Source organism: Cyprinodon variegatus, unplaced genomic scaffold (genome assembly GCF_000732505.1).
Source record: "Cyprinodon variegatus isolate N-32 unplaced genomic scaffold, C_variegatus-1.0 Scaffold212, whole genome shotgun sequence".
In the NCBI taxonomy this organism is placed as follows: domain Eukaryota; kingdom Metazoa; phylum Chordata; class Actinopteri; order Cyprinodontiformes; family Cyprinodontidae; genus Cyprinodon; species Cyprinodon variegatus.
The window spans coordinates 1,093,975-1,119,990 of record NW_015150665.1 but is presented as its reverse complement, the minus strand read 5'-3'; the positions used below and the strand labels follow the sequence as shown (position 1 = coordinate 1,119,990).

At 36.9% G+C, this 26,016-nt stretch overlaps 1 protein-coding gene across 5 annotated transcripts in view; it reads left to right on the top strand.

Moving 5' to 3' along the window:
• The first annotated feature begins 3,235 nt into the window (after positions 1 to 3,235).
• Positions 3,236 to 26,016, top strand: part of LOC107088299 (protein diaphanous homolog 3-like) — a 200,745-nt gene continuing 177,964 nt past the window's right edge. For 3 of the 5 annotated variants that reach the window (XM_015380388.1, XM_015380389.1, XM_015380392.1), the window contains exons 1-5: positions 3,236 to 3,726; positions 7,670 to 7,702; positions 8,170 to 8,352; positions 9,722 to 9,826; positions 14,917 to 15,047. In XM_015380388.1, coding sequence (XP_015235874.1) covers positions 3,607 to 3,726; positions 7,670 to 7,702; positions 8,170 to 8,352; positions 9,722 to 9,826; positions 14,917 to 15,047 — 572 coding nt within the window. In that variant the 5' untranslated portion in view covers positions 3,236 to 3,606. The remainder of the gene's footprint in view (positions 3,727 to 7,669; positions 7,703 to 8,169; positions 8,353 to 9,721; positions 9,827 to 14,916; positions 15,048 to 26,016) is intronic. The other 2 variants (XM_015380387.1, XM_015380391.1) reach the window with 2 other exon arrangements.

Below are 26,016 nucleotides of genomic sequence, written 5' to 3'. Positions count from 1 at the left end.
ACTCTTTATTCTCTATTCTGTATTCAATTCTTTATGAAATACCAACTTTTAAGCAGGTATTAAACATATATTTATTAAGCCCACATTTTTGTACAGAGAATCTTAAAAATATTGGTCCCGGTGAGATCAGCCTATATAATGTCTTTCACAAAGTGAAATAAGTTGATGAAATAAACAAACTTTTAAATAATATTCAAATTAAATGAAAAAAGAACATCTTATTACAAAGAAAAAAAAAACATTTTAATGCATGCAAACTATGATTTACTTGTTTGCGCTTCAAATTAGTTCAAGTCCAAATTAGAGTATAAATTAAACTACATTACTGTCAATCATTTATGCAAAACAACGACGGTATAGAGTTCCACACTGGAAGCTGAATTTCTGTCAAGGTCTAATAAAGAGGAAAAAAAAAAGGTAATGTGCTCTGGTTATATTACTTAAAACTATAACCACATGATGGCAGTATATGCACACTAAATGTAAGGTTTCTATTCTGTTTTCTATTCTGAATCCCCAAGTAATTGCATTGGACCACAGCAGTAATGAGGCTTCACAGAGAGCACAGTATTGCATTTAGTAGATCAGGGCCTTTAGGTTTCAAGTTTGAAAGCAGTTCCATAAAACTCAGGGAAAGATTACAATTTCTCTCAAAGCAAACAGCATTTAACATAGCCCCATGCCATGGCGTTATCCAACAGCAGCAGCAGACGTTTTTTTAAAGGATAACAAAGCATATAATGTCGTTTTTGTTGATTTGCTGCTTAAGCTTGTTGACTGTAAATCTGATAAATGTGATTGTCCATAATCCATGTTTAATGACTTTTGGTCTGTTTGATGGATTGCAGTTTTTTTTTCCAAGTTTGCCCATTGAAAGCAATATATAAAAATAATCAAAGCCCTCCTAATTAAAAAGTACAAAAAGCTAATTAAAGATGGATTTTCTCTGTGTTGAATGTTTTCTTAAATAGCCTAAGTCAATGTCATTATCATTCAAGAAACTTTGAAATTCCAATTATTTGACTTTTAGAGTTTTTTTGTGTATATCACCCTTTGGCAACCAATTTTGATGTCTCGCGAATGTCAAAGAGAATTAAGGCTCAGGTTTGGCCAGGTGAAGAGTGTTAACGTATTGCTGGAAGTCCTGTGGATGGCCTTCACATTATTCAGAAGTCTTTGAAGATAACAAGGTTTTGAAAAGCTTAACTAAAGGATAATCAAATCTAATGTCATGGCTAGAGGTTTTATTCATTTGAATTAGACTTAGAGCTTATCCTAGTACAACAGAATGATATTAATGTTCGGAATCTACCTCTTAAATTCCTTTCCTGAAAATCAGGAGCTTGAACACACACTTTTAATTTATTTCTGGGCAAGGATGTGTTTGAGCATATAACCTTTTAGCAGAATGAAAAAGTAATATGTGAGAGTAAGCACACATGATAACCAGTGGAAGTGTCAAAGACTTTGACATATTTGAAGTACATTTCATAGGTAGACACACAGCTTAAACCTTGAATTTTGGCAGATTCTTTGGACCTATATTTATTCAACAGTGCGTTCATTGTTAGATTAGCAGCAAGCATAATGCATATTTAAAATAAATGTCGCTATATTTGCAACATTTACCACATACCCATATTTTCCATTATTACATATTTATCTTATCAGTAGGTTGATTTTACCCTCAGCCTTTTTAGGTCTCTTATAATTTAACTAAAGAGTTATCTCCAGTAGAGAAGTACGGATATACACGAAGGATACCTCACACACAGGAACAGTTTCTGCAACTGGCCCTCTCGTGAAATGTAATAAAAATTGATTTTTTTATTGGTTAGGTGTTTTGACTAAACAGAACAAAGCTTTTATTGGTGAAAAAGTGTGTTAAGAGACTGGTGAGGATAGATTTTAGCATTATGGACTTCCAGAGATGTTGGAACACACCTAGTGCTGTGTTGCTTGAAGCAATTTAAATCCTTTAACACTCGGAGCAAGACATTGCAGATATTCACTACTGTAAGGCCTTGGTCAAAAGTGTGTGTGTCATAAAAGACTTTTCTGCTTGCTATCGTGGCTTATTAAATCAGAATGAAATCAGATTCAGGCCATATTTTGAGGGTTTTATCGTTCAAAATTATTAATCTCTAAAGCTAAATGCCACAGTGTTATTGAAGCAAAATAAATGCATATTTTTCACAAGGCAAATAATTTGACAAATCAACTACTTCTTAAATCTTTTTAAGGCTGATGTTAAACTATATTTCAAGGATGCATAACCTGCAACATGTTTTGTAGGTTTTACTGTGTATCCGAGGCTTAGAGGATTTTCTATTTATTTTTTTCTTCAAAATGCTTTTCTGCACTTTCTAGGGAAGCTGAAACAATCATTAGCAGCATCCTCACAAATTCCCAGTGTATTACAAAGCTTTGGCTCTGAGTTATCAACGTGCTGCATCTCAGGTTGGGACTCCAGCTGCCATCTGCAAAAGAAGACGGTCCTGCACAGGATGGTGAAGGGATCTGAGGAATTCAATGGGATTTCATGATCCCATGTCAAGGATCTGTTTCAGAGTTGATGCAGATTTCTCACAGCTTATTCATGAACTTTTTGAACTGCAACCATAACCCCAATGGTACAGCATCAAAACCACCTGAGTGATACACTGTTTTTTTCTGCTCATGCTACATTAATGTTGAACTGTTGTTAAGATTATGTATTTATTGTGCTGTATGTGTTTTTCAACATGTTTTCAATAATTGTTCACAAAGTTCTATTTCATCCCAGAAAATTACTTTCCTGTGTTTGCTGCTATCTTAGCTATTAACTGGTTTAATTTGTTTTCCAGTCACCTCATCAAGGAGACACAGATGGGAAAGATCCTCCCCATCTAAATTTAAATTCATTGTTTTTCATTTTTAATTGCTGGACTGGAAACAGACAAAAATGCCCTCAAAGAGTAAAACACTTCAGAAGAGAGTGTACGTTAATATAATTCACAAATATCTAAAAAGAAAAACACTCTCAATTACAAAGGCAACATAATCCAGGCTTATTTAACTACTCTAGAATGACTTGGTTAGTTAGATAACTCGCCGCAGCCAATGGGATTCTTTCTTTTTCTAAAGAGCAGCCGCTCCACCTATCAGAGTCCTCGCATGAAAATAACCGAATCCTATTGGCTGGGTTGAACATACGGATCTGACGTATTACAGCGCGGGTCTGTCAAAAACTGATCGGCTGCTGATCTGTAATATTTTCCAGGAAGCGCCCAAAACACCGTTTTTAATGACTTCGCAGCGTTTTATTCACGAGCAAATATAATCGATCTGCGTCGCACTGTTGTTGTTTTTGCATCTCTTTCTCGGAACTTTAATCTCATAGGGTTACGTGACAATTCGCAAATTGGATTAGCTCTGACTTAAGCCTGTGTAAAATAATGGATGTAGCCTCGCTGCTACGTAGCCAGTGCCGATAGCAGGAACATTGTTATAATACATTAACGTTTTGACTTATCTGCTTTTTTTAACTAACATATCGTTAAAATATCGCTTGTTATCTATCAGGAATCAGACATCCAGTGACTGAAGAGACGCTGTTCAGTTAAAATGGAAAGTTACAACCAAAGGTTTGAATCCTCCACAGGGAGAGACAGCAAACCTCACAAGAAGAAAGGTTTCCATAGCAGCACGTCTGGGATGGATGAAGGAGACCGAAAACCAAAGTTTGTAAGTATATAAAGACTGGACCGTTTCAGGTTCTACCTCTGCAGGTTATAGTGGAAACAGGGTTTACATCCAGAACAAAACAGACTTCCTCTCCATCTGGTTTTTGCTAGTGACAAAAAAACAAAACAAAACATAAATAAAGGTGATTAAAACTGCTACGAAAAGAGATTAGGGGCACTTAAAAAATAAAAGACGTTTACTGCTTTTTAAATATTTCAGTTTGATATGGGAGAAAGTCAGAATTCTTACTTTAATGTCAGAATTCTGACTTTAATCTCAGAATTATTTCTTCAATATCAAAATTCTGACATTTTTCTCAGAATTCTGACTTTTATCTCAGAATGCTTTTTTAATCTCAGAATTCTTTCTTTAATCTCAGAATTCTGACTGAATTCTGACAACTAACAAGAATGTTAGCACCAAGCCGTAGCCATGTGTGTTTTAGAGACTAAACTAGCTCTCTTGTTTTAATCACCTTCTGCTCTTCCATTAATGAAATAGCATCATCGGGGACCCATCCATCATTTTCCACCAATGTGTTACTGGCCCTCCAAAACAACTCACATCTTTGTCAGTGAATCTGAGTGCTCCCACATCTCTTCCTTCATAGTGCCCATCAACATTAAGATCCAAAATTCTGAGAAAAAAAGTCAAAATTCTGAGGAAAAAAAAGTCAAAATTCTGAGAAAAAAAGTCAGAATTACGACATTTTTTCCCATATTAAACTGAAATAATATTTAAAAATTAATTAACTTTTATTTATTTTATAATCATCTTCCTTAGAACTGCTTATGCAAAGGTAATGTTAGTTTTAGCTTTATTTCAAATTCTTATCAAACAGAATCTTTTTTTTTTGGCCTGAAAATGAGAAAAGCTTCAATTGTTTTTGGTTTATCTTTAACATTTAGTTAAATTGAACGCCAACCATTTGTACACATAACACAGGAACAAACAGTCCACTGGATAAAAGCTTAACTCTTTTTAGATATCTTACATGTTGACTGACATCCATAGAAATCCATCTGGAAAGTTAAGCCTGCAATTGTCTCCATTTTCCCTTTTCAAATGTGACCTTGCTTGTTTTTTTGACTTAGTGGTTGGATGTAGGGACTCAAATGTTAAAATTAGCCCAGGGTTTAGTCAACCCTAATCCATGTATTTCCTGCTACTACAAACCAATCAAGGCTCTGTCTGCTTTCCTCCACCAGGGAGTTGTTGGTGGCTAGACATACTGACACACTTAGGTTACTAACTATGCCAGGTTTGGTTTTTGTTGTTTACAGATGACAGACAAGTGGACAGGGCAGTTATTTATTTAATCACACATATGCCAACCTTGTTTTGAACTCAGACCAAGGTAGCATTCAAAAAATTTAATAGGTAATGGAATATTAGATCAGAAAATTTCATGGAATGTTAGGGAATAGTTTTGGTCTTTTTATAGTGGTTTTGCTGGAACCATCTGTTAAAGTGTTGTTGTTAACACTTTAACAACAACACTTGTTAAAGTGGCAATAAATAAGACATTGCTTATGGCTGATAAAATGTTGCAACATTAAACTCATAATTAAACAGCTTAAGTGTTAAAGTGTCTTCCATAATTCACTATAAAAGTCGTCTGGGATATTCCTATGGCTGCTGGGCCGTCTAAACAGAACCAAGATCACCGTTATCAGTTGGCCAGAGCTACAAAGTTCCTTTAGAACCTAGCAGATAGAAGAACCTAACAGAAGGACAATCTTCTCCGCTGAAATCCTCCCATTAGGTCTATATGGTTGATCGTAATAAGAGGATATAGAAAATTTCCTAGTCTGATGAGAGAATTATACAACTTTTTGCTTTGAATAGCAGGCATCATGTTTGGAGGAAACCAGGCTGCTACCATCCCTACAATGGAGCATGGTGGTGGCAGCATCATGCTGTTGGGATCTTTTGACATCTGACTGGAGCAGTGGTTCATTTTTTTTTTCAGAAGCACACAGCCAGGATCTGAAAGCAGTGGATTCAGAACTGCTTTGTGAGTTTTTTGGTCCTGACTTGAATCCCTAGAGGGATCGTCTAAAAATCACTGCGCATAGACGTCTCTCATCCAATGGTGGAGATTGAGCTTAAGAAAATTGAGAATAAATTTCCTACAATTCTGGCATCATATTTCAGGGTTTCTGAGGGTCATTAAAAATCATTAGAAGTCATCAAATTATTATTGTTTAAATTAAGGCCTTAATTGGCATTAAAATTCATTAAATGTGTTTATTGTGGCAATTAAAATGCTTTATTAAAAAAAATTTTATAAAAACATTTTTGTCAGACATATTATATCACAATATATTTGCGTGGAACTGCTTCCGGTTGACCGCAAAGCTGTATGTTCAGAAAAGAAGCTTGAGTCGGAGAAAAAGCTAGAGAATATGGGCTGTCGACGGGTACCTGTTGGTGGCATTAAAATTATTTCTAAGAGCATTAAAAAAGGATTTAATTGGAGTTATTCATTCCTGTATAAACCCTGTATTTATAATGACCTTAGGCTGTAACTGCTGTCAAAGGTCAAGAAGCAAAACGTTACGCAAAGGCTGTAAATACTTAGCTGAATGTAAAAAAAAAAAAAAAAAAGTTTCTAATTGTAAGAAATTAGGCTCAGAGTTGCTTAAGAAAGAGATCAATATAATTTGAAACAAGGCTGTAACATCACTAAACGTGGAAAAAGTGCAGTGCTGTGAATATTTTCTATAAACACTGCAAATAAATAGGGTTTTTGTGTATTTCACAGCAATTTTCTATGATTGGATTAGTGAGACCCCTGACTAAATGCGGACTAAAACGCCTTTGTCTTCATTTTATTCTTGAGCTCGACCCGAGCTTTTAGAGTCAGTTATGAAAGCAGTTCTCTGAAAATCTATCATTTTATATCCTTTGTATGATTTATTACGTTTTTTTTTTTTTTATTAGAATAGCTGCTTAGTGCAAAGGCAGCTTGGCTGAAACCTTCAGATTAGCATAAAATGCAAGATCATAAAAAATGAACGTCTGTGTCACTTTTCCATATAAAGCAGTTTATAAACAATCAAGAGCTGCACTTAAGAAATACAATAAAAAGATATCCCATTAAAACGGTAAAACATTGAGGATGAAATGATTAAGAACATAAACATAAGATCAAATTTACTTGAGAAGAAAAAATGGACACATTTGACTGGTGCTGGAGGCGATGAAGAAAGCGAACAGATGAAGGTGTTTTCCAAATACAGCCTTGTTAGGGAGAGATTTGACTGATGTTCAACTATAACAGGCAGACAAAGCGCTGAAGTACTTCCTTTCTGTTCAGAAACTTTGACTTATGCTTATTGTACTTGCAGATAATTATGAATATCAGCGAATATGGAGTAATTTAAACTTTAACTCCTAATAATTATAACCCTCTGTTTGCTATCAACTTTTCTTATGGTTTTTAGAATAGCATTTTAGATAAAGACTGTAGCCAGGATTAGTTGTATTACTAGCAGCTGCCAGGTTGCTCGTGACGACGAAAACTCTGGCCTTCATTCTTCAAAGTGTTGGATTTCCTATTTGTCTCTGGGTTTGGATTACCATTTGTTATCTTCCTAAAGCTTTGGGGAACCAGTGGTTGTCATTTTGTGTTATTTGCTTTATCTCCCTCTCGGCTTCACTCTTCAGCGCCACACAGCCGCTTGCATAGCAACAAGAAATTCTCAACTCAGATTGGAGTGTGCACACACTATGGGATTAGTCTTTGTTTTACTTCTTTATTAAATGTTAGATAAATGCTGTCAACTGGCATCAAACTGATCCTTAAAGAGAGATTTCAGATGTTGTTTAATCAGTTTGAGCTATTGGGAATCTTTTTTTTTTTGTTTGTTAGAGGGGCAGTGTTGGGATGCAGTTGATTTATTTTCTGATTTCCTTTTTTTTCTGCTTCTCATCGTAGAACTTGGCCTTTAGAAACCTCACAGATGATGTGGTAAGATATGAGAAAGCAGAGTATTTCCTGTCAGTCCATGAACATTCTAACCTCATACTATATAGAGCTAACCACACTGCATTTTTTAACTAGAAGTTAAGAGTTATTGTTATGGATCCGCTCTCATATCTAGAGGAAGATGGCTGCTTTCCTCACTAACAAATAATTCCTCATCAGCCTTTCATTAAGAAGTAGAGCATTGTTTACAGTTCATCTCTCAGGCAAAGACCTCTTCTCTTATACAATTCATGCACAAATTACTACTGTTTACCTACCTGTTTATTATCTGCATTCTTTGTGTAATAACCTTCTGTTGTTTATAATCCATCTCATGCTTGGTTTACCTCATCTTTCTGCAAACGATTCACCTTCTTAACACACTTGATACTAAATAGGCTTGAAGGGTGGTGAGCTGAAACGAAAACATCCTTGCATCTAAAGAAGCTATTTCTCTCTCTTTACCAAAGCTGGACAGATTTGCAAGTATTCGGATTCCTGGCAGCAAAAAGGAACGTCCGCCTTTAACGCTCTCTAAACAGAACTCCAACGACTGCTCCACCGCTTCAGCCTCCACCCTCCATCATTTTGAGGAGCTCTCTTCGAAGATCACTTCGGAAAAAGAGATCCTGGCTTTGTTTGAAAAAATGATGGTATGTTTTTTTTGTTTTTTTTTTGTTAACTTTTTGATTTAAGGGTATTCCGTAAAATCTAGTGTCTAACTGGTAGAAATAGGATTTGTTATAAATGTTTTAAACACGTTCTTTATGTGAAAGTTGTTTGTCATGAAGCAGCAGCAGCTCGCCATGGCTTAGTGAACCGTAAATGTCTATAAAGAAACGGGTGACACCTCTCCTTAGTGGAAGGGAAGCTTATATGATGACGTCTTCATCTAGAGGAAAAAAAAAAAAACAAAACATCCAAGCTCTGTGGTGGAAGCTGACAAGTTAGCTGATAATTTTAGCTCAGCTTTAATTCTGTCTGTTCTCCATGGAACATCAGCTAACTTAGAGATTCAGCTGATTGCATCTAAGTACAATAAGTGAATCAAAATGGGACTATTTTTATTCTTTTATTGGTTAAAGCTTGAATCAAAGGCTGCGACAGGTTTATGGTCGCCTTTTGTTTTTGTTTTGCTCTTTTGTTTTTTTTTAAACTACCAATCGGGGCCCAGTGACTGCTGATTTAATGGCTTACATCTGCCCCACTGAGTCTCATTAAAATAACAACTTAGAATACAGTAAATGAGAGCCAGGGATAAAGAAATAAGCAAAGTCGACGGCATTTCCCTGGCAGCATACAGAACGTACATATTTTGTGTGATACATTGCACGAAATGTTTTCCAATATAAATGTTAGCAAAAGGTCATTCTGATATATTTACAGTAGTGTGTAGTAGAATATCTTCTCTAAAAGGACCAACATATGGGAAAAGGGAACAAACACATTGAGGACATTAATTAATATGATTAAAAGTAGCTTTAGAATCTGCATAATATTTTCTAGTTATTCAGGATGTTGTCAATTAGAGAAGCTGTGGTGAAGCGGAGAAATGATGGGAAACCCAATTAGAGCTTAAGATGAAGTTTTACAGTAATATCATTAACTGGTATGAAGGATTGTTTAGACTGTTTTAGTTACTCTAATTGGGATCCGGCATTGCTATTAAGGGTCAAAATGGTAAGAGCCTATTTAACACCTTTGAATGGCTGATATCATCCCAACTTCCCTCAGATTGCAGAGTATTTTTAGTCAGAGATAAAATGTCCCGTCAGGACTGGTCATATTCTAATCTGCATACATTTTATGTGACCAAACAGAATAATTATGCTCTGCTTCCCATTTAAATTAATCCAGTTTTTACTATTTGACTCCTCAAGATGCAGCTTTATATAAGGAAGGAAGCTCTTTCTGGTTTATGTGGTTCTAACCAAAGAAACAAAAAAACAGAGTAAAGCAAATATTGTATTATATTGTTTTTGTTTTTTCAGAAAACCATTTTTCCCTTTTTTTATTTCACAGGAGGACATGAACTTGAATGAGGATAAAAAAGCACCTTTGAGGGAAAAAGACCTGAATATGAAGCGAGAAATGGTCCTCCAGTATGTTTTTGCTGCCTCAAAAACGGTGAGTTTCTTTTTTTTTGGTGGTTGAATTTATAATTTAATATTTATTTTTTTAATGACATTTCCAGTCAGAAAGAGGTTGGGTTGATAACTAATTGAAAGAAAAGATCATAAAAAACATTAGTCATAGATTTATTCTTACTCATTTCGTGTACCAAAAAACTTAAACTTCCCCGTTTTCAGCCTAGAAATGCGTGAGCCAGCAGAAACTGCTGTGAAGCACTTTAGGAGTCAAATTAAATCAAATTGTTGGGAGATATGCTTCAATGCATAAATGGACGTAATCATGTAGTTCATGTAGTTACATAACTACTACCTACCTATTGGAATTACCAGGTCACACTTTAAAAAAATCTATGCTTCACCTACATTGTTTTTATTTGTTCTGTCTGCTAATTATGCCTACTCCTTTTTCTTTCGATCTCTTCTCTATGTTAGAGGCACCCCAAAATGTTCCTCTGATCCACCAGCATATCGATGCTGTGTTGTACTGGGCAGAAAAAAAACCCACTTTGACCCCCGGTCATTGGGCTCGACAGAACGTCTGTTTGAAGATCCTGTTTGGTCACTTCACCCCTGCTTTCAAAGCTCAGTCTCTGTCTGCTTTCTGGACGGGAGCACATGTGTTCACCTGCTAAGCTTGAGTCGATAGCAGAGTTTGAAGCGCACAGCGTTCATGTTTTCACTCTTTTCTCACATATATGTAGAAATAAGAAGGAAATGTGTTTTTTCACTTATAACAAGGTATTTTATTGGCCTAATTTCATTGAAAACATTTAGTGTAACCAACCTTTGTACTGAAATGTGCTGCTGAGAAGGGATGATGGGCTCATAAAAATTAGTGTAGAGGCCTGAATTTCAGATTAAAGGCGACTAATTTGTAGCCTGGGTGCCATTCCGAACTTAGTCCCGCCCACAACGTTTGAGGTCGGGAAGTTCGGTCTGGCATTGCTCGATAGTAGCGTGAGTATGCTGGCACAATATCTGGCGGGCCAATCAAAATTGTCAGGGCGGGCTTTATACGATGATGGACAGATGACCAACAGTAACGTAATCAACCACGTCACCAAATCGCGCTTGGGTGACAACAACAATGGCTGGAGAGTTGAGGTGAGTAGATTCTGCTATTAGGTCTGTTCTAGAAGATATCGACAGCAAATTAATTTTAAAAGAGGAACAGAGAAACGCGATCAAGTCTCATCTTCTTATTATAGGCGTGCAACTGCACGCTTTGATTTTTGTTGACAACAACTATGCGTCGCTTAACATACGTCACGCACTCCGTTGCTCTTATTGGTTGTAGGTCTAGCCAATTGAGTGCAGAGACATTTTTTTTCCTGGTTCGTTCGAAACACGCCCCATAATCACAGCTCTATGGAGCAGTATCAGACTCATATTCTGACTAGAATTGAGTAGGACTACGTCAGGCTAACGAATTTGAGCATAGAGGCTAAAAAATTCGCTGCTGAGAACCCTGCTAGGTCCTGCACCTGTTAGATTTTTTTACTTTCCTAGCTAGTAATATGATACTCTACAATAAATGTTTTTGGTTGACACTTGGATGAATAAAAAAAAAAAACCTAATTGAGCATAGCCTCAGTATTGATTTCTAAATTTAGATAAATAAATTAATTTATACACGTAATACCAAATTGCTATGATTTTATATTATTAGGAATGGATTTTATTGTAATTTTATTTTTATTTGAAACTCATTTTTTTCCCCTATTTTTTTTAACATGAAAACCTGAAACATCAATATTATTATTTTTATCCTGTATGGCAGCAACAGAAACTCAGATGTCAAAAAAAAAAAAGAAAAAACAACCAAACAAATTTTTATTGGGCACTGGTGTATAATATTGTTTGATGGCCCTTTTAAGAAACACTTACCATGTCGCTGTTTCTGAAAATAATTGTTGACCTTGGACTATGTGTCTGTAGCAGTGGTTGACTTGAAATAACCACTCTGCTTTGAGGTGACCCCGGGTTCGATTGGTCTGGAGTGCCCTTGCTGTGCAGGAAATATCACTTTACTAGTGTTTTCCATGTTTGCAATTCTTTTCCTGCTATTTTCAAACTCTTCTAGACAAAGAATAGAAAGAGGTTTACATAACTTGAACGAATCCTTCAAAGCCAGTAATTGCTCTATAGATGGAGCTTGATAGAGTGTTTATTTAGAGACCACCGTGCAAACAATTTGCTTCGGTACAAAATATTTTTTTTTTTAAGAACAGACAAAAATCATTGGGAAATAGTAGAAATACATTTCAAGGGCACTTTAGTTCTCTACCCCATTAATCTTGTTTTTCAACCTGGTTTAAGATCTTATATTGTCATGTTTGGTGTAGATTGGAGGACTAACATTTCTGTCCCCTAGTTACCAAAAATAAGATCTTTTTTAAACCTTTAAAGTCGTACGGGAAGTGGCTGTTCCAAGCTTTGCATTCTGAATTCTCCCGAGTGGTGCCCAACTTTACACGACTGAATAAAGGGAATGTGATTGGTCTTTTATCAAGGGTGCAGGATTGCTGTGGCCGAAGGTTCGCAAGCAAGTTTGGTTGTGGCGTGTGTAAGCATCTTGCTAACCAGTTAGCAACTTAGTGCTAGTAGGTTCCCAATGGGAAATTACATTGGGACCAAGTAGCACTAAATTGCTGACTTAGAAACAACACTGTCTAGTAACGCTATGGACAGCGGAGAGTTTTGTGTGGGTGGTCATGGATGAGTCTCCTCTGTCATCCATTTTTTATTTAGAGGAGGAATTTAAAGGTGACAAAGATGTTGTGGAAGAGGATGCCAGGGCAGTAGAAGCTTGGTTTGGTGTAGAAGGCTTACAGCCGTACATGTTTGAACCCTTGCCTCCCAACGCTGCCAGTTCTGTTAGCTCTACGCCTGCTGAAGACACAGATGTCCATCCCCGTGAACACTGGGACGGAACTCAATGGGGAAGTTAATAATGATTCTTCTTTTTTATTTTAACCGTTGCGTATATTATCTGCGACATATGAATCAAGATGCTATGACCGAAACAATTTTATTAACAGATGACTGTTGAGATATGATTGGCCGAATTTAGGTGTACAAGCTGACGTATACCTAACTGGCCTGCATAAAATAACAAAAAAAACCCAAAAGATTTTAAGACAGGATTTTTTTTTCTAATAGAAATGTTCAATATTTTGGGACAATATAGTCTGATAAAGAGTACATTTATATACATGTTTAAGCCAGAATGATTTGCCATTTAAATATGACTTCCTTACAACTTTAAAAACAAACTAATATAAAGACTAGCCTCAATTGGAAAACACTTTCACTTTATTACTTGTTTTTGTTACAATATATTAACAAGTTATAATGTATTAAAATATTATCGTAATGCTGTTTACAAATACTAACGTGATGACTTGTTTTACAGTATATGTGTATGTATGTATATGTATGTGTGTGTTTTTTTATATATATATATATATATATAAATACACATATAACTAAACAATGTTATTTTTCTGTCCAATGGGGTGAAATTAGACACAGGAACACCTAAGAGGTGTCATTCTTTTACTGTCATGGTTCCCAAACTATGCAGTTCAATGGAGAAGACACATGCAACTAAACAGCAAATGTTCCATAAAGAAAACCATGAAGAGTGTCGACCGTTCTTTGTTGCAGAAGGATTTTTCTTGTACCTTTTAGCAGAATTAAAAAGGTGAAATCAAAATTGGCTTCACATTTGTGCAGAGATTAAAAAGATAAAAATAAATAATAATAATAAACTTCGCATATCCCATCAAGGATATATTTTTTTTTTTCTTTTTTTTTTCCACCAAACAATTGTATGTCAACACGGTCTGATTTATAATTTCAATAAATGCATTTATTTATTTTTTTTAAGCAAATCTGAGGTCAGCCATTTAATTTATGAAAAGGTTTTTTTCACCTATAGACTGCGGCTTACCTTTTTTTTCTGTTAAGAAGAAAGCATTTTTTTTTTCACAAAGCTCAAGGATAAAAGCAACAAAAAAAAAAAAAATCAAAAGAAATCTGGCTGGATTTTTCACATGGTCAGTGTAAGAAAAGCTCTGAATAACAATGTTGTTTTTGCAAGGGCAGCATGAAGAAAGCTGGTACTCGTCCTTACTTTTCCCTCACTGAGGGGGAAAAAAATGTTGGCACATCTGAAATTTGCAAGTCCTAATGCTTGTTTTTGAAAAGAAAATATAAGTTAGAAGACCACTGCAGCACTCATAAAAACCTTATTTCGGATTGGAATTTAATATCTTATAAGCCTTTAATTTACATTATAGTCTCTATATTCACAACACAAGGTAATCCCAAAGACATTTTGCCCTGGGGTTAAGCTTGAGTGGCTAAAGGAGCCGTGTTGCAGCTCATCCATTATTCGTTCTTTTCTTTCTACTGCCACTGTGTCTTGCAAACTTCAACACAGGGAAGACACACTGAGAAACTTCTTATTTGCAGTGGAAGTTACCCAGCGCTCCCACTGTGGGGCAGGTCGGAGCATGCTCCTGTGAAGCCATGCCAAGTAAATATCCTTTAAACTGCACCAGCTGATATTTGGAGTGGTTTTGAAGTAGCTTCCCTTTTCTAAATTAAAACCAGCTCTTGTTTCTAGATATAGTTTCTTTCTTATTTATTTATTTTTCCTTCAAAAGGCTGTTTTGACATTTTAAAAAGTCAAACTTGAATGATTTATGGTTGTTATAAAACTAAAACATAATTTATGCTGAATAACCTATAACTAATGTTATCTGCAGATCAAAACCGTGTTTTAGGCTTTCATTTTCCTCCATGTTGTAAATTCATTATAAATGGATTGGCATTTATAGCTGTAACAAACATTCTTATAGATGTCTATGCATACAAAATTAAGAATAGTAAAATAAGTAAAGGTTTTAAAGTCATAGGTAAGGTAGCCAATACAGTTTTCTGCAGTTCTACCTACATTGTGTCTTTTATCACCAATCAAGGACCCTTTTGTGTCATCAAACATCATTTTTGCACGTGTTTAATTGGAATATTCATTATATTTTTTTATATATGTTTTTTTTTCTTCTTTTTTTTCAGGGGAGTGTGAAGAAAAGCCATCAGATATCTCCTCAGGAATTCCTCAGTGAGCTGAAGTCAGGAGTGATGGACGAACGTCTCTTTGCCTGTCTAGACTCATTGCGAGTGTCCCTGACAAGCAAACCTGTGAGGTATGAACAAAAGTTGATCTCTAATATTGGTGCCTGGCTTGGCTTCTTTAGTTCAGGCTCTTCGTATGTTGTCTGTGTAATAAGTCTATAAATTAAAAAGTTTATTTCATTCATTTTTTATGTTTTAGTGCTTCATTTAAATGTATTTAAATATTTTACCAGTTACTGTACATCAGGTCACAATAAACTTGAATAAGAGCTGTGGAGGATTTTAATAAGATTCTTGGTCTCTATGCTTTATGCTTTAATCAAGGCTTGAGGATCTCCTTTCTTCCCTGTCTTTGACATTAATTTTATACATGGCAATCCCCATATTCGTAATTATTTCATGCATAGCTGAACTGCACTACCTAACAAAAAATGGGCTTAATTTTATGTATGTGTGCTGGTTTCGTCTTCTGTCCCTTTCTTATAGGAGCTGTAAATTAGCTCGTCTGCTTTTCTGGTAGAAGCCCCTCCCACTTCCCTTATAGGGCATTCTATTCTGTTTCTATTCTTTGACACAATGGCTTTTTTAACAGAAAATGAAGAAGTATTTGAAAGAACTGGATGCTTGTGTAAAATTAATGTCATGTAATATTTTGGCTGCTCTCGGTTCCCACAATGATGTCACAAACTACATTGTTAGCAAAGTTTGAGATTTTGTTACATATATGTCCAAATTTTTCAAATTCCTGGTTCATTATCTACAGGTTAATTCACTCTTACATATTCTATTCCTAAGCTCTTGTTCTTATTCTTACATTGATTGGGGGTTCCTTATGTGGTGTGTTTATCTAGTCTGCAAATTTTTCAAAAATGCTCAAAGAAACAAAAACAATTGGCTTAGAATTTAAGAATGGTTAAGAATTAATAATGAAAAGCTTAGATGCCAAAGGAATCAGATTCAAATCCAAGCTACCTCCTTATATAAAAGGTTAACTCATAGCTTTTGCCTATTTGTTCCTGACTATTCAGCAGAGACTGATCACACGAGCTGGCAGGGCTCTTCCCTTTGACAGCTGCAGTCTCGGTCTTTATCTTTCTCGGCCAGAGACCCTACCCCTCCACCTGCAGACGCACCTGTTGTTGACACTAATGACCTTCAATGAGAGCAGTACGACCCAGAGAGGAAAACTGAGAGGAAAGCAGAGTGACCAGGGAGCTGTGGAAATGATGAAGCACCAACAATGGATGTAGGAGAGGTTCCAAATTGGATACTGGACGTGTCACTGGCCACACAGTGCAGAACTTTCCAGAACCTGCCCCAGGCCATAAACTGTGACCTGCAGCAGTTACAGCAGCCTTCTCCTAACTAGCACCCCCTGTTCCAAGTGTGACGCCAACTCCAGCACCACCTTGATAATGCATTGGCAGCCAAACCCATCAAAATGTTGTAAACAGTATTGTGGTTGCAGGAAGCAGCAATGGAACAGCCAGTTCCCAGAGTACATCCAGTTTCTTAGCCAACTGAAACTTCAGAGGATCTCTAATGAAGCAACCTGGACCAGTGAAGTGCCCCCCTCAGTTAGCCTGCAGCCACAGCAGCCTCACACATCCTCTCAAACAGCTAAGGTCAGGGACCTCCTGTTAAATGCCTGCAGCCACACAGTTCCTTCAGTGCCTCTCTGTCTCAGACGGATGTGTCCTTATAATTAGGAACATGGGACCACTGAAATCCACACCTGTAGTCAGTCCAGTTCCAATGACGTCCATCTTAATGGCAACCACTCGGCATTACACACTTTTCAGCCCTCATAGTGTTTGCTTCTAAAATTTTACTTTGAAAAGTTTTTAGTTTAATAAACATGTTACATGACTATTCATGTATTTTAGATTTATTTTCATAGTTGCATGAAATCTCACATTAGCAAGGTCCACTCAGGATCACTTTATTAAAACGATCATTTGAATTGTTATTTTCTGCTATTGGAAAGAAATAAAACATTTAAAATGGGTACAACAAAGATGACAAAGAATGTGTGTAAATAATAAAATGCTACATTATGTAATAAGTTCTTGCTTCAAAGCATTCAGCATTTTTTGAAATTCAGCTTACAATAGAAAAATGGTTACATGGACTGCAAAAACAAAAGCATTTTGTCTCTAAACTACAGGAAAAGATGCAATCACAATATTTGAGGTTAAGAATTCACATACATGTAATGTTAGATATCCCCCCTTGACTTATGCTATTTTCACACCGGATGCGCTTTGAGCAGCAAAAAACTAGTTTCTGCTTCATCTTTTAAGCTTGTACACATTAAGGTCTGAAGCGCGTCCAGTAAAGTGTCTCCAGATGCATCTGATGCTTATGCTTCTCTTGCGTTCAATTGCAGAGAGTGAGATCAGTGGGTAAAAAGTAGTTTTAATAATAGAAAATCGACCTCAAAACATAATTTTTGCAGTCAGGTCATCAAGATTACGATCCTGCCTTAAAATATTATTTTGCTGTCGGTGGTGCGCAGATATACCGGTGGCGCACTGTCACTGGGAATCCCCAGAGGCCGCTGCCTCAGGCCGGCTTGCCTCTTTGAGTGTTTTCCAATACCGTTCGTGGCAACTGGTAGTAGTAGATGTTAGCGTATAAGTAGATGTTAGCGTTTTTTTAGGTATGTGCTACAAACTACACCAGAACAATAAAATCGAACATATTTTTCCGTCAGGTTTTGACATTTGAAGTTAATTTAGGCATTAATAAACTGTTTCAGTGGAGTGATCATAGCAGTTTGCACCACCAGTGCTGTGTCTGTCTCCCTGCCAGCTCCCAGATGAGCTTCTCTGATTGGTTGATCAGGCACATTGAGCAGCAAAAGTTAAGTTTTTCCAACTCCAGCATCTGCTGCTTGTGAAGAGCGTCACACAACCCTGATGCTCAGACGCTCATGAGGCGCTGCTTCAGTTGCATCAAGATGGGCTGCTCCTGCTGCTTGAGACGCACTGCATGACCTTTTGATGCGTCTAGATGCGAGTCAGCCATAGAGTTCACCTGTAAACCCGCTGCTTCTCCTGCTCAAAGCGAGAGCGGTCAGAATGTAGCATTATAGTTTGTTCTTGCAGTAAAAAATCTAAAGATTGTTTGTTGGGTTGAACTCTTTTGGACAAATCGTCTAACAAGCAATCAATTTCTTAGCACCATGGAGACAAATACAATGGTTAATTTATTTGCACTATGTGGCTTCTGAATATCAATATTAGCAGTCATCATTTAAATACCATTCACTACTGATAGTTTGCCCTAGAAGGGACCCTTTCTTCACTGTAATAGTAGACCTTAATATAGTCCCTCATCAGTTTGCCCCTACGGTTATCTCTCTTGTGTGCATGAGGTTCTCCTCCACCTATAGTTCTTCCGTCTATGCACCAGGGATGTTGTTGTAATCCTCTTCCACCTCAGGATTTTCTGTGACAGGGAATCTGATCCTCGTAATAGTGGATGAGACCATCTCTACCTGTAAATGCCACCTCATGCTGGTATCCAAGGGTCCCTATGAAGGATCTCTATCTGGTGGCTTGTATTTCCCAAAGCATTCTCAACAACATATGTATCTGGAAAAGGTTTAGCTGCCCCCCCGGCATGCCATTGTCCAGACCCTTGCGGCCATAGGGTTTCATTGTGAAAGAGGTCATCCCCCAAGATATACTCGGGCGTGTATCTAACACTGCATAGGGGATCATTGTCAGGGAAGTTTATTGTGTTGTCATCAATGTGCTGTTTTTGTCCTAAAACACAGAACAGCTGGTTGTTGGATTGAAGACCTTCTTTAGTGTCAATCCAAATAAAATGTTATTCTTACCTTAACGACATCCACCGTATCCAATAGCACTGCAGAGAAGAAGCCTTTAGAGGTGTAGAACACACTTTCTTGAGTTGGGAAGCATACCTAGGGTCTTAACTGCTCTATGATGGCCTCAAAGACCTCCTGTACACTCCTTACCATTGTGCTCCAGTCACATCAGAGGTCGTACTGGTGGGTGTGATACTGGTTTCATATATCCAGATGTCTGATGGTCATGGTCAGCTTCATTCACGACTCTTCTCCTTCTTTGAAGCTGTGCCTTATCAGCAGCTCAAGTTTCAGCACTGAAGCTGCCCTTTGGTGAACATCCATTTTAAAACTGATGCTTAAGCGTGGGGTTATGGACCTTCTGTATTATCTTGGTAGAAATTCTTACAGATGTCGTAAAATAACAATGAATGATGATTTTGTTTTAAGCCATACTTGGATGCATTTAGCAGATTCCTAAATTGTGTGTATCTTAAGAGATTCTTTAAATCATACTAAAATATAGACAATAATCAAAATGAATCAAGCCAAATCTTACAATATTTTGTTTTCTTTAGTACCTGTTTGGTGACTAAATCTTATGCTTTTGCAATTTCAACACGAATGTCTACAAAATTCAACACATCCTCATAAATGTGAAGCTTGATTAATTCTTGGCTATTCATATTATTTTCGGTCAGTGTGGAATAACTGAAACCAAAACAATTCAGACCACTGGTTAGTTTAGTTATTTGCATTCAGCCAAGGAGTATTTTTCTGATGGGAAATAATGAAACTGTCTTCCAAAGGATAAAAGGACAAAATTTATCTGTTTTGATTTACATAAAAAAAATCATCTGGTATTTTTCTCAGATAATCTTTGAGATGAGCTCCAGCTTTAAAAAGCTGTCTGCTGTCGTTTAGGCCTTTGGCTCCCTTTAACGATTACTTGTTTGATTGAAGTCTGAACTTTGACTGGGCCTTTCCTAAACAATTATATTATTCCCACTCAGGGGAAACATTTAATTAAAGTTAGATCATTACTTTTAATTTAAATCCAGCAGGGATATGTATAATTTGTAGTCTAACCTTTAAAGTTATGAGTTAAAGTAAACCAATGAACACTCAATTTTCTTTATCTTTTTTGTATTTATCCATTTATCTTGGAAACATTTAAGACATATTTTGAATTTTTAGAGCCTTTAAGAAAATGTATAACTTAAAGTGGAACTGTCAAAGCCTCTTCTACCAAGCAGCTTCCCTTATATGCACCTGTATATATGATTGCTTAATCACTATTATTAATATTCACTATGGCTTCCACTTTTAGCCATGTTTGCATAGTACACTGCCTAACTCAAACATTTCTTAGCAGTGGAACCAGAATGTAAAAATGCCACTCTTTAATTGGGTACGGTCTGTTAATTATGCTAACACAACTCCTCGAATTTTTTTCCCTGCAGCTGTATGCTGTTCTGTTTTTAGGCCTTGCCAGTCTTTGTTTGGGCTCTTTCAGTTCAGTGGATAGTACAACATTTCTAAACGTCTCTTCCCTCTTTTTTATGTTGCAGTAGTTTCAGTAAAAGTGACTGTCAAGAAAAATGTGGCTGGTAAGCTTTGGTGTTTGATGAAGGAACCACTGATCAGACTGTCAGGTTCAAGCCTAACGACAAAAGTATGGACTAGATCATAAATCTGGCTCGGGTAGAAACAGCAGCAACCTCTCGCCCTCTAATAGCGCCATTAAAGTCCTGAGTTGCTGGATTGATTTGGAAGTAAAACCTTTTTGTCTGCCACAGTTTTTGGATGCGGATCAGTGTCACTTTCTTGGCAATGATGCAAACGGCTGCCGAGCATTTCCTCAGTGGTATGTGTGCAGCCTGCAGGAAGATATATTTCCATTCTGGATCACTCCAGTACAGCAGAGCAACCTAAAGTTAATTTTATTAGTTTTGCACTAATCTGACTCGTATTATGCTTTACCTCAGCATCTTCAGTCCTCTGTCCCTTTTCATAGAGGCCACAGCTTTAGCTTCTAGGTTGAGCAAGGCCACACAATGTAATTGTAAAAAATAGATTTGATAAATGGATCTGACCAAAAAGTGGAAATTGGTTTTTGATACTGTATTATAACTGGCCTTCATGTTTAAGGCTCCACAGTCATTCATTTTCCAGTTTAGCTTAGAGAAAGGTAAACATCCTTGTTCCTTACTTGCACCATGCAAAAAACAAAAACAAAAAACAGCCTTGGACTCTGTTTCTACCTTACAGATGCATAAAATGAAAAGACGTCACTATTTTCCTATACTAAATGTTTTTAAAAATATTTATACATTTTTACGACGTTTTTGAAAATATTTTATTATTTATATTAGATTTTTTTAAACTGACTTAAATTCAGCCTCCTGCCTGATCTATATTTAAAGACTTTTGCTGTCATAAAAGTCTGTTTTTCTGCATAGTTTAGCGCCACACTTTGCTGGACTGTCAAGAAACCCAAAGAGGGATTAAAAAATTGACATACCTTAACTGAGAAGTTGGACAAATTACATATTATCTTTATTACCATTTTCCTATGGAAATGGGCTGTGGGATTGTTTATCCTGTAATCCAAGATTTCCAAGAAATTTGCAAGTATGGCCTGAAAACAGTCCTGATTACATAATTTAGCTATTCCAAGAAGTCCGATGCAGATTTTTGTGTTTTATAAATCATATGCAATTATAGTCGTTGCTAAAGGTTGGTTCACATGGCAAGATTTAAAAATTGTCACTTTGAATTTAGGAACTTAAAGCTATTGTGGAGGATTTTTAAAAGACCCGCCCTCTGCACTTAAAAACAAAACGCGCATAGCAAGAGCATGCATGAGCCCATTTCTCCTCGTGCAGGCCCCATTTAAAATGTGCAGTTGTCATAGCTCATACAAGTTTATTGTGTCCACATATAGTGGGGACTATATTGTAGACTTTATAGCAAACTCAGTTAACTTACTGTCCGGACAGATGATCACCGCTTTTTGCCCTGTTGGTCATGTGACTCCGCCTCCATCGCGCGGTGCCTGTGCTATCTTTGTTATTAGTTGCCGCTGTCGGGTAGCAACAGCAAATCCCATAATGCTTTGCGTGGAGAGTTCTCCACACAAAGCATTCCGGGATATATCTGCCTCTTCTGAGTCCTTTCTTTCCTTCTCATACACTTAATAGACACTTTTTCTCTTACGACCCTCGGCCATTTTCAAAGAACCGCGGTGAGAAAGGTGAGCTTCAATGACTGGCTTAAACTGTATCTCACAACACATATGCAGCTGAAAGGGCACATGTGAAGAAAAAGATTGCTAACAGGATGAGCACGTAGAATGGCCCTATGTAAACATAATAACAGAATAATTGACAATTAGGAGAACTGATTATTTTGATGATTCACCTGGAAATAATAGATAATTCTCTATACCTTTAAGATGACCCCCCCCCACATCACAGTTCAAAAATAAGCAAGAGGTGATTTTTAACACTCTAAATGTGCATCAAGCTAGGAGTCTACAGGCAGTCTCTGTGTACGGTGGCAGATGAAATCCAGCGGGTGGCTTTACTTTATTTGTTGTGATGTTTTTAAGTGAGAAAGTACAACTGAAAACATCATCCTTACAGTCAGTTTGCCAGGAGCCTTATCCTACCTCTAAGTATTCTGTAGTTGTTTTGAGCAGCAGACTCTTGCATCCTGGTGGAACGTTCCTACAAGGACTCCCCAGTGATGGCTTCCTAAGCCGGCCAATCACTCATTTCCCACTGCCGGAATATAAAATCAAGGTACCGGAATATAAAATCAATAATTTTTTGTCATTTTAAGTTAATGTAGGTATAAATTATAAACTGCTTTCACCACACTCCGGTGACAAAATATTTTAGTGGTCACTTTTTCTGCTTGGACAGGTTGGAGCTTTGTATATTCATGAAAAAAAACAAACATTCTGTTGGCTTTTCATATAAACCTAGTGGTCTCACATGTGACACTTTTGCTTATATGCATGCTCATTTTTCCTTGTTTCTTTGAAGAGATTAGGGGTAGGGTGCAGAGACTCTCAGCCAGCTCCAGGATCAGCTTCACTCATTTGTTGTTGTACGGTACAGACCTGCAATAGCTCAGAAGTTCAAACCCTGGCATTGGATTTGAACAAGTTGGCTCAATGGACTCCACACATTACGGGACATTGGGCCAAGATAATATGGCATGTTGGATTTCCCCGATTTGCGAGCGTAGGGACATTCTATAAAGCCGATTTGATCACTCTGAAGAGACACACCGCAGAATTTTCTCCCCGATTATTGGTGCTGAGAGGCTCCAGATACAGGGGGGCTCTCAGAAGTGGAAGTTACGGCAGTAATTAAAACAATTATCTTGTCCTTTGAACAAGCATTGTAGTTCTTGTAGTTCATAGTTCTAGCTGAACATAAAACTCTGCTATGAAAGAAAATGTTCCCTCATCTTGTAACCGTAAATCTTCAACTGGGAAATCCAGACAGTCCCTTTCCTAAAAAAGCCATCAGGGTCATAGTGAAATATGCCATATAAACCAATCAGCCTGTTCCTAGTGTCCTCAGAAAACCTCCAAAGGGAGCAGAGTGGCTGCTTGGATATCATCAAAGTATTTAAAAAATAAATGCAACATTTACCCTTTTATACTATTAAGAATAACAAACAGTTGGAAACCATCAACCAAGTAGCTCAATAATTATTGTATTATCTTAGATATTATTGTAAAAGCTGCTTTTTTCCCCTTTCTTATTAGTAATTTGGCCATAAGCAGCACTGTTCTAGATCAAACCTCTTTGGGAAGGTTTGCTTGTAAAATGATCACAGCCAAGAATCACTTACAGGAATCCAGGTTATGGCATTGCATCGACATAAACACTGTGTCTCCCCTTTGTGCTACTGACTGTGCTGCCTCACTGTGTGAATGACTAAATGTTAATCAGCAATGTATTTCCACGGCACCGTGATGAGCTGTGCTCAATATGGCTCCGGATCGAGGACTTTCAGGGAGAGAGTGTAATTGAAGCTTTCTCATTGGGGATGTGGGAGGGCTGCCAGATGCTAGGAACTAATGAAACCCAAGGGCTGGCAGAGGATGTTAGATTAGCAAACTGAATATAAAACACTTTAGTTGTTTAGACGGGCTGCATGACAAATAAAAAACAAAACAACCAAAAAAAAAACCCACCTAATTGCTCAAGGATTAGCAGACAAGGAGACATCACAATGGTTTAGTTTTGTTTTATGCCTAAATTGGTCAACTGTGAATAACTCTTTAGACTTTTTTGGCTGGTGTTGGTGTTTGGAGGGTGCCCTTACTTTAAAATAACTGGAAACGGCATATTGTGCAGACTGGAAAAATTCCTGATGTTTTTGTCAGATGTCTAACAGACAATCCACATAAACTGTTTGATATCTGCTTTCCTCTAACGTTTGCCAAAATGCCTGTATTAAGTACTGCAAACTCATCTAGTATAATTCACACCAGGGATGTCAAACTCCAGTCATCAAGGGACGCTGTCCTGATGGTTTCAATGCATTCAACACTGCTGGCTGGAGCATCTCATCAGCACCTACTAATGAACCATTTAGTAGTTTGGTTAATGAGTTTTTAACCAGGAGAACAGCTAAAATGAGCAGGAGTCATCGCTCAACTTATATCTTTGGATCCTATTAATGTATACAGGGGCTTTTTAATTCACACTGCACTCCCTTTTTGAAATTGTGGATATATGGGAAAAATGAAACGTTGCATCATATTTTAAAGCATTTTCCACCTCTAGCTCCTAATATGTCCTGCAGGATTCCCCTGAAAAACAGATTTATTCATGGAAAAAAAATAATGTTTATACATTTCTGCAAAAAAAAAAAAAAAGAAAAAATGTTATACTGTGCTTTGCAAAACTAAACTAAAAATATGTTAGATTCAATTGTCTGCTGTTGTCCATTATCTTCTTAAAGTGATTCAATCAATTTTTCTCTCTGATTTACTTTGTTTACTTGGATTTGTTGTTGGCAATGCTAAAATAAGAAAAAAAAAATTTGTCAAAGAGAGATTTTTTAAAAAGCAACCCCATAAATTCGTAGTGCAACTGAAAGCTTCTATACACAATAAAAAAAAAATAGCACAGTTTGCAGGTCTCAGAATCTGCCTTATTTGTCTTAAGGCAAATCTCTTTGACCTTCCACAGGGATAGAAGAGACACATTGCTCTTATAAATGAACCCCACCAGGTGTTCTTGCTACTGAAATCTTTTCTTAAGACGTGTCAGAAAGCCATTACATTGCTGGTTTTTGACCCTTCCAAAACTGTCTAATAGCTTAAAACCTCAAAGCTTTTGAAAGATAATTTATCATCTCGATCCCTTCCACTTTTGTGTAACATGTTTCAAGGCAAATGTCATATTTATAGTAGCAGAGCCTTGTAGGGTTGTTGGTTTCTGCAGCAATATTCCTTCCATACATCATTGGATTATTTTCTCTTGCGTTTCGCCTCACCTATTGATGATGAAAAACTAACAGGCAATTGCCCCTGAACTATGCATTTCAATGAAGATGTTGTCGAGAGCTTGTGTACTCTATAACCAGAATGGCACCGGCCATGACACATTCAGAAGTGAAGGCTGGATTGATTTATTTCATTTTTTGTTAAATGTGAGAGTCAGAAATTCTGAGATTCCTTGGCTGCAGCTTTCACAGTCCTCATCAAGGCTGTCAGTTTTTGTCTGTCTGTTTCTTATTCTGAACCCTGTAACCACTTTATTCTCACTCGGAGATCTTGAAAGTGCTTTAATCGGGCTCCTTCTCGCCTTTTAAGGTTTTTCATCACTAAAAAAGATGAATTAAATTTTTGTTAGATGGTTCAGAAATCACATAAAATTCTAATAGGGCAGTTAAATAATGTTTGCACAATCGATGTCCTTAGCTCACCTAAACTTGTAGGTAAAACCTCCCTCAGTCTCTGCATTGCTTTTATTGCATGAAACATTTGAAAATAATAGTGTTTCAGCTTTGTTTTAATTTAAGATTTTGTTAATGCATCAAATTCCTATTGTTAATTTAGAGATAACAGTATATGTAAAAAATGGGTATACCTCATGGATAGACCATATCTTCAATTCCTTTTCCAAAAATTAAATTTAGATTACGGCTTCTATTTTTCCACCTTGAGAATTGTGTTGATTTGCTGTTTA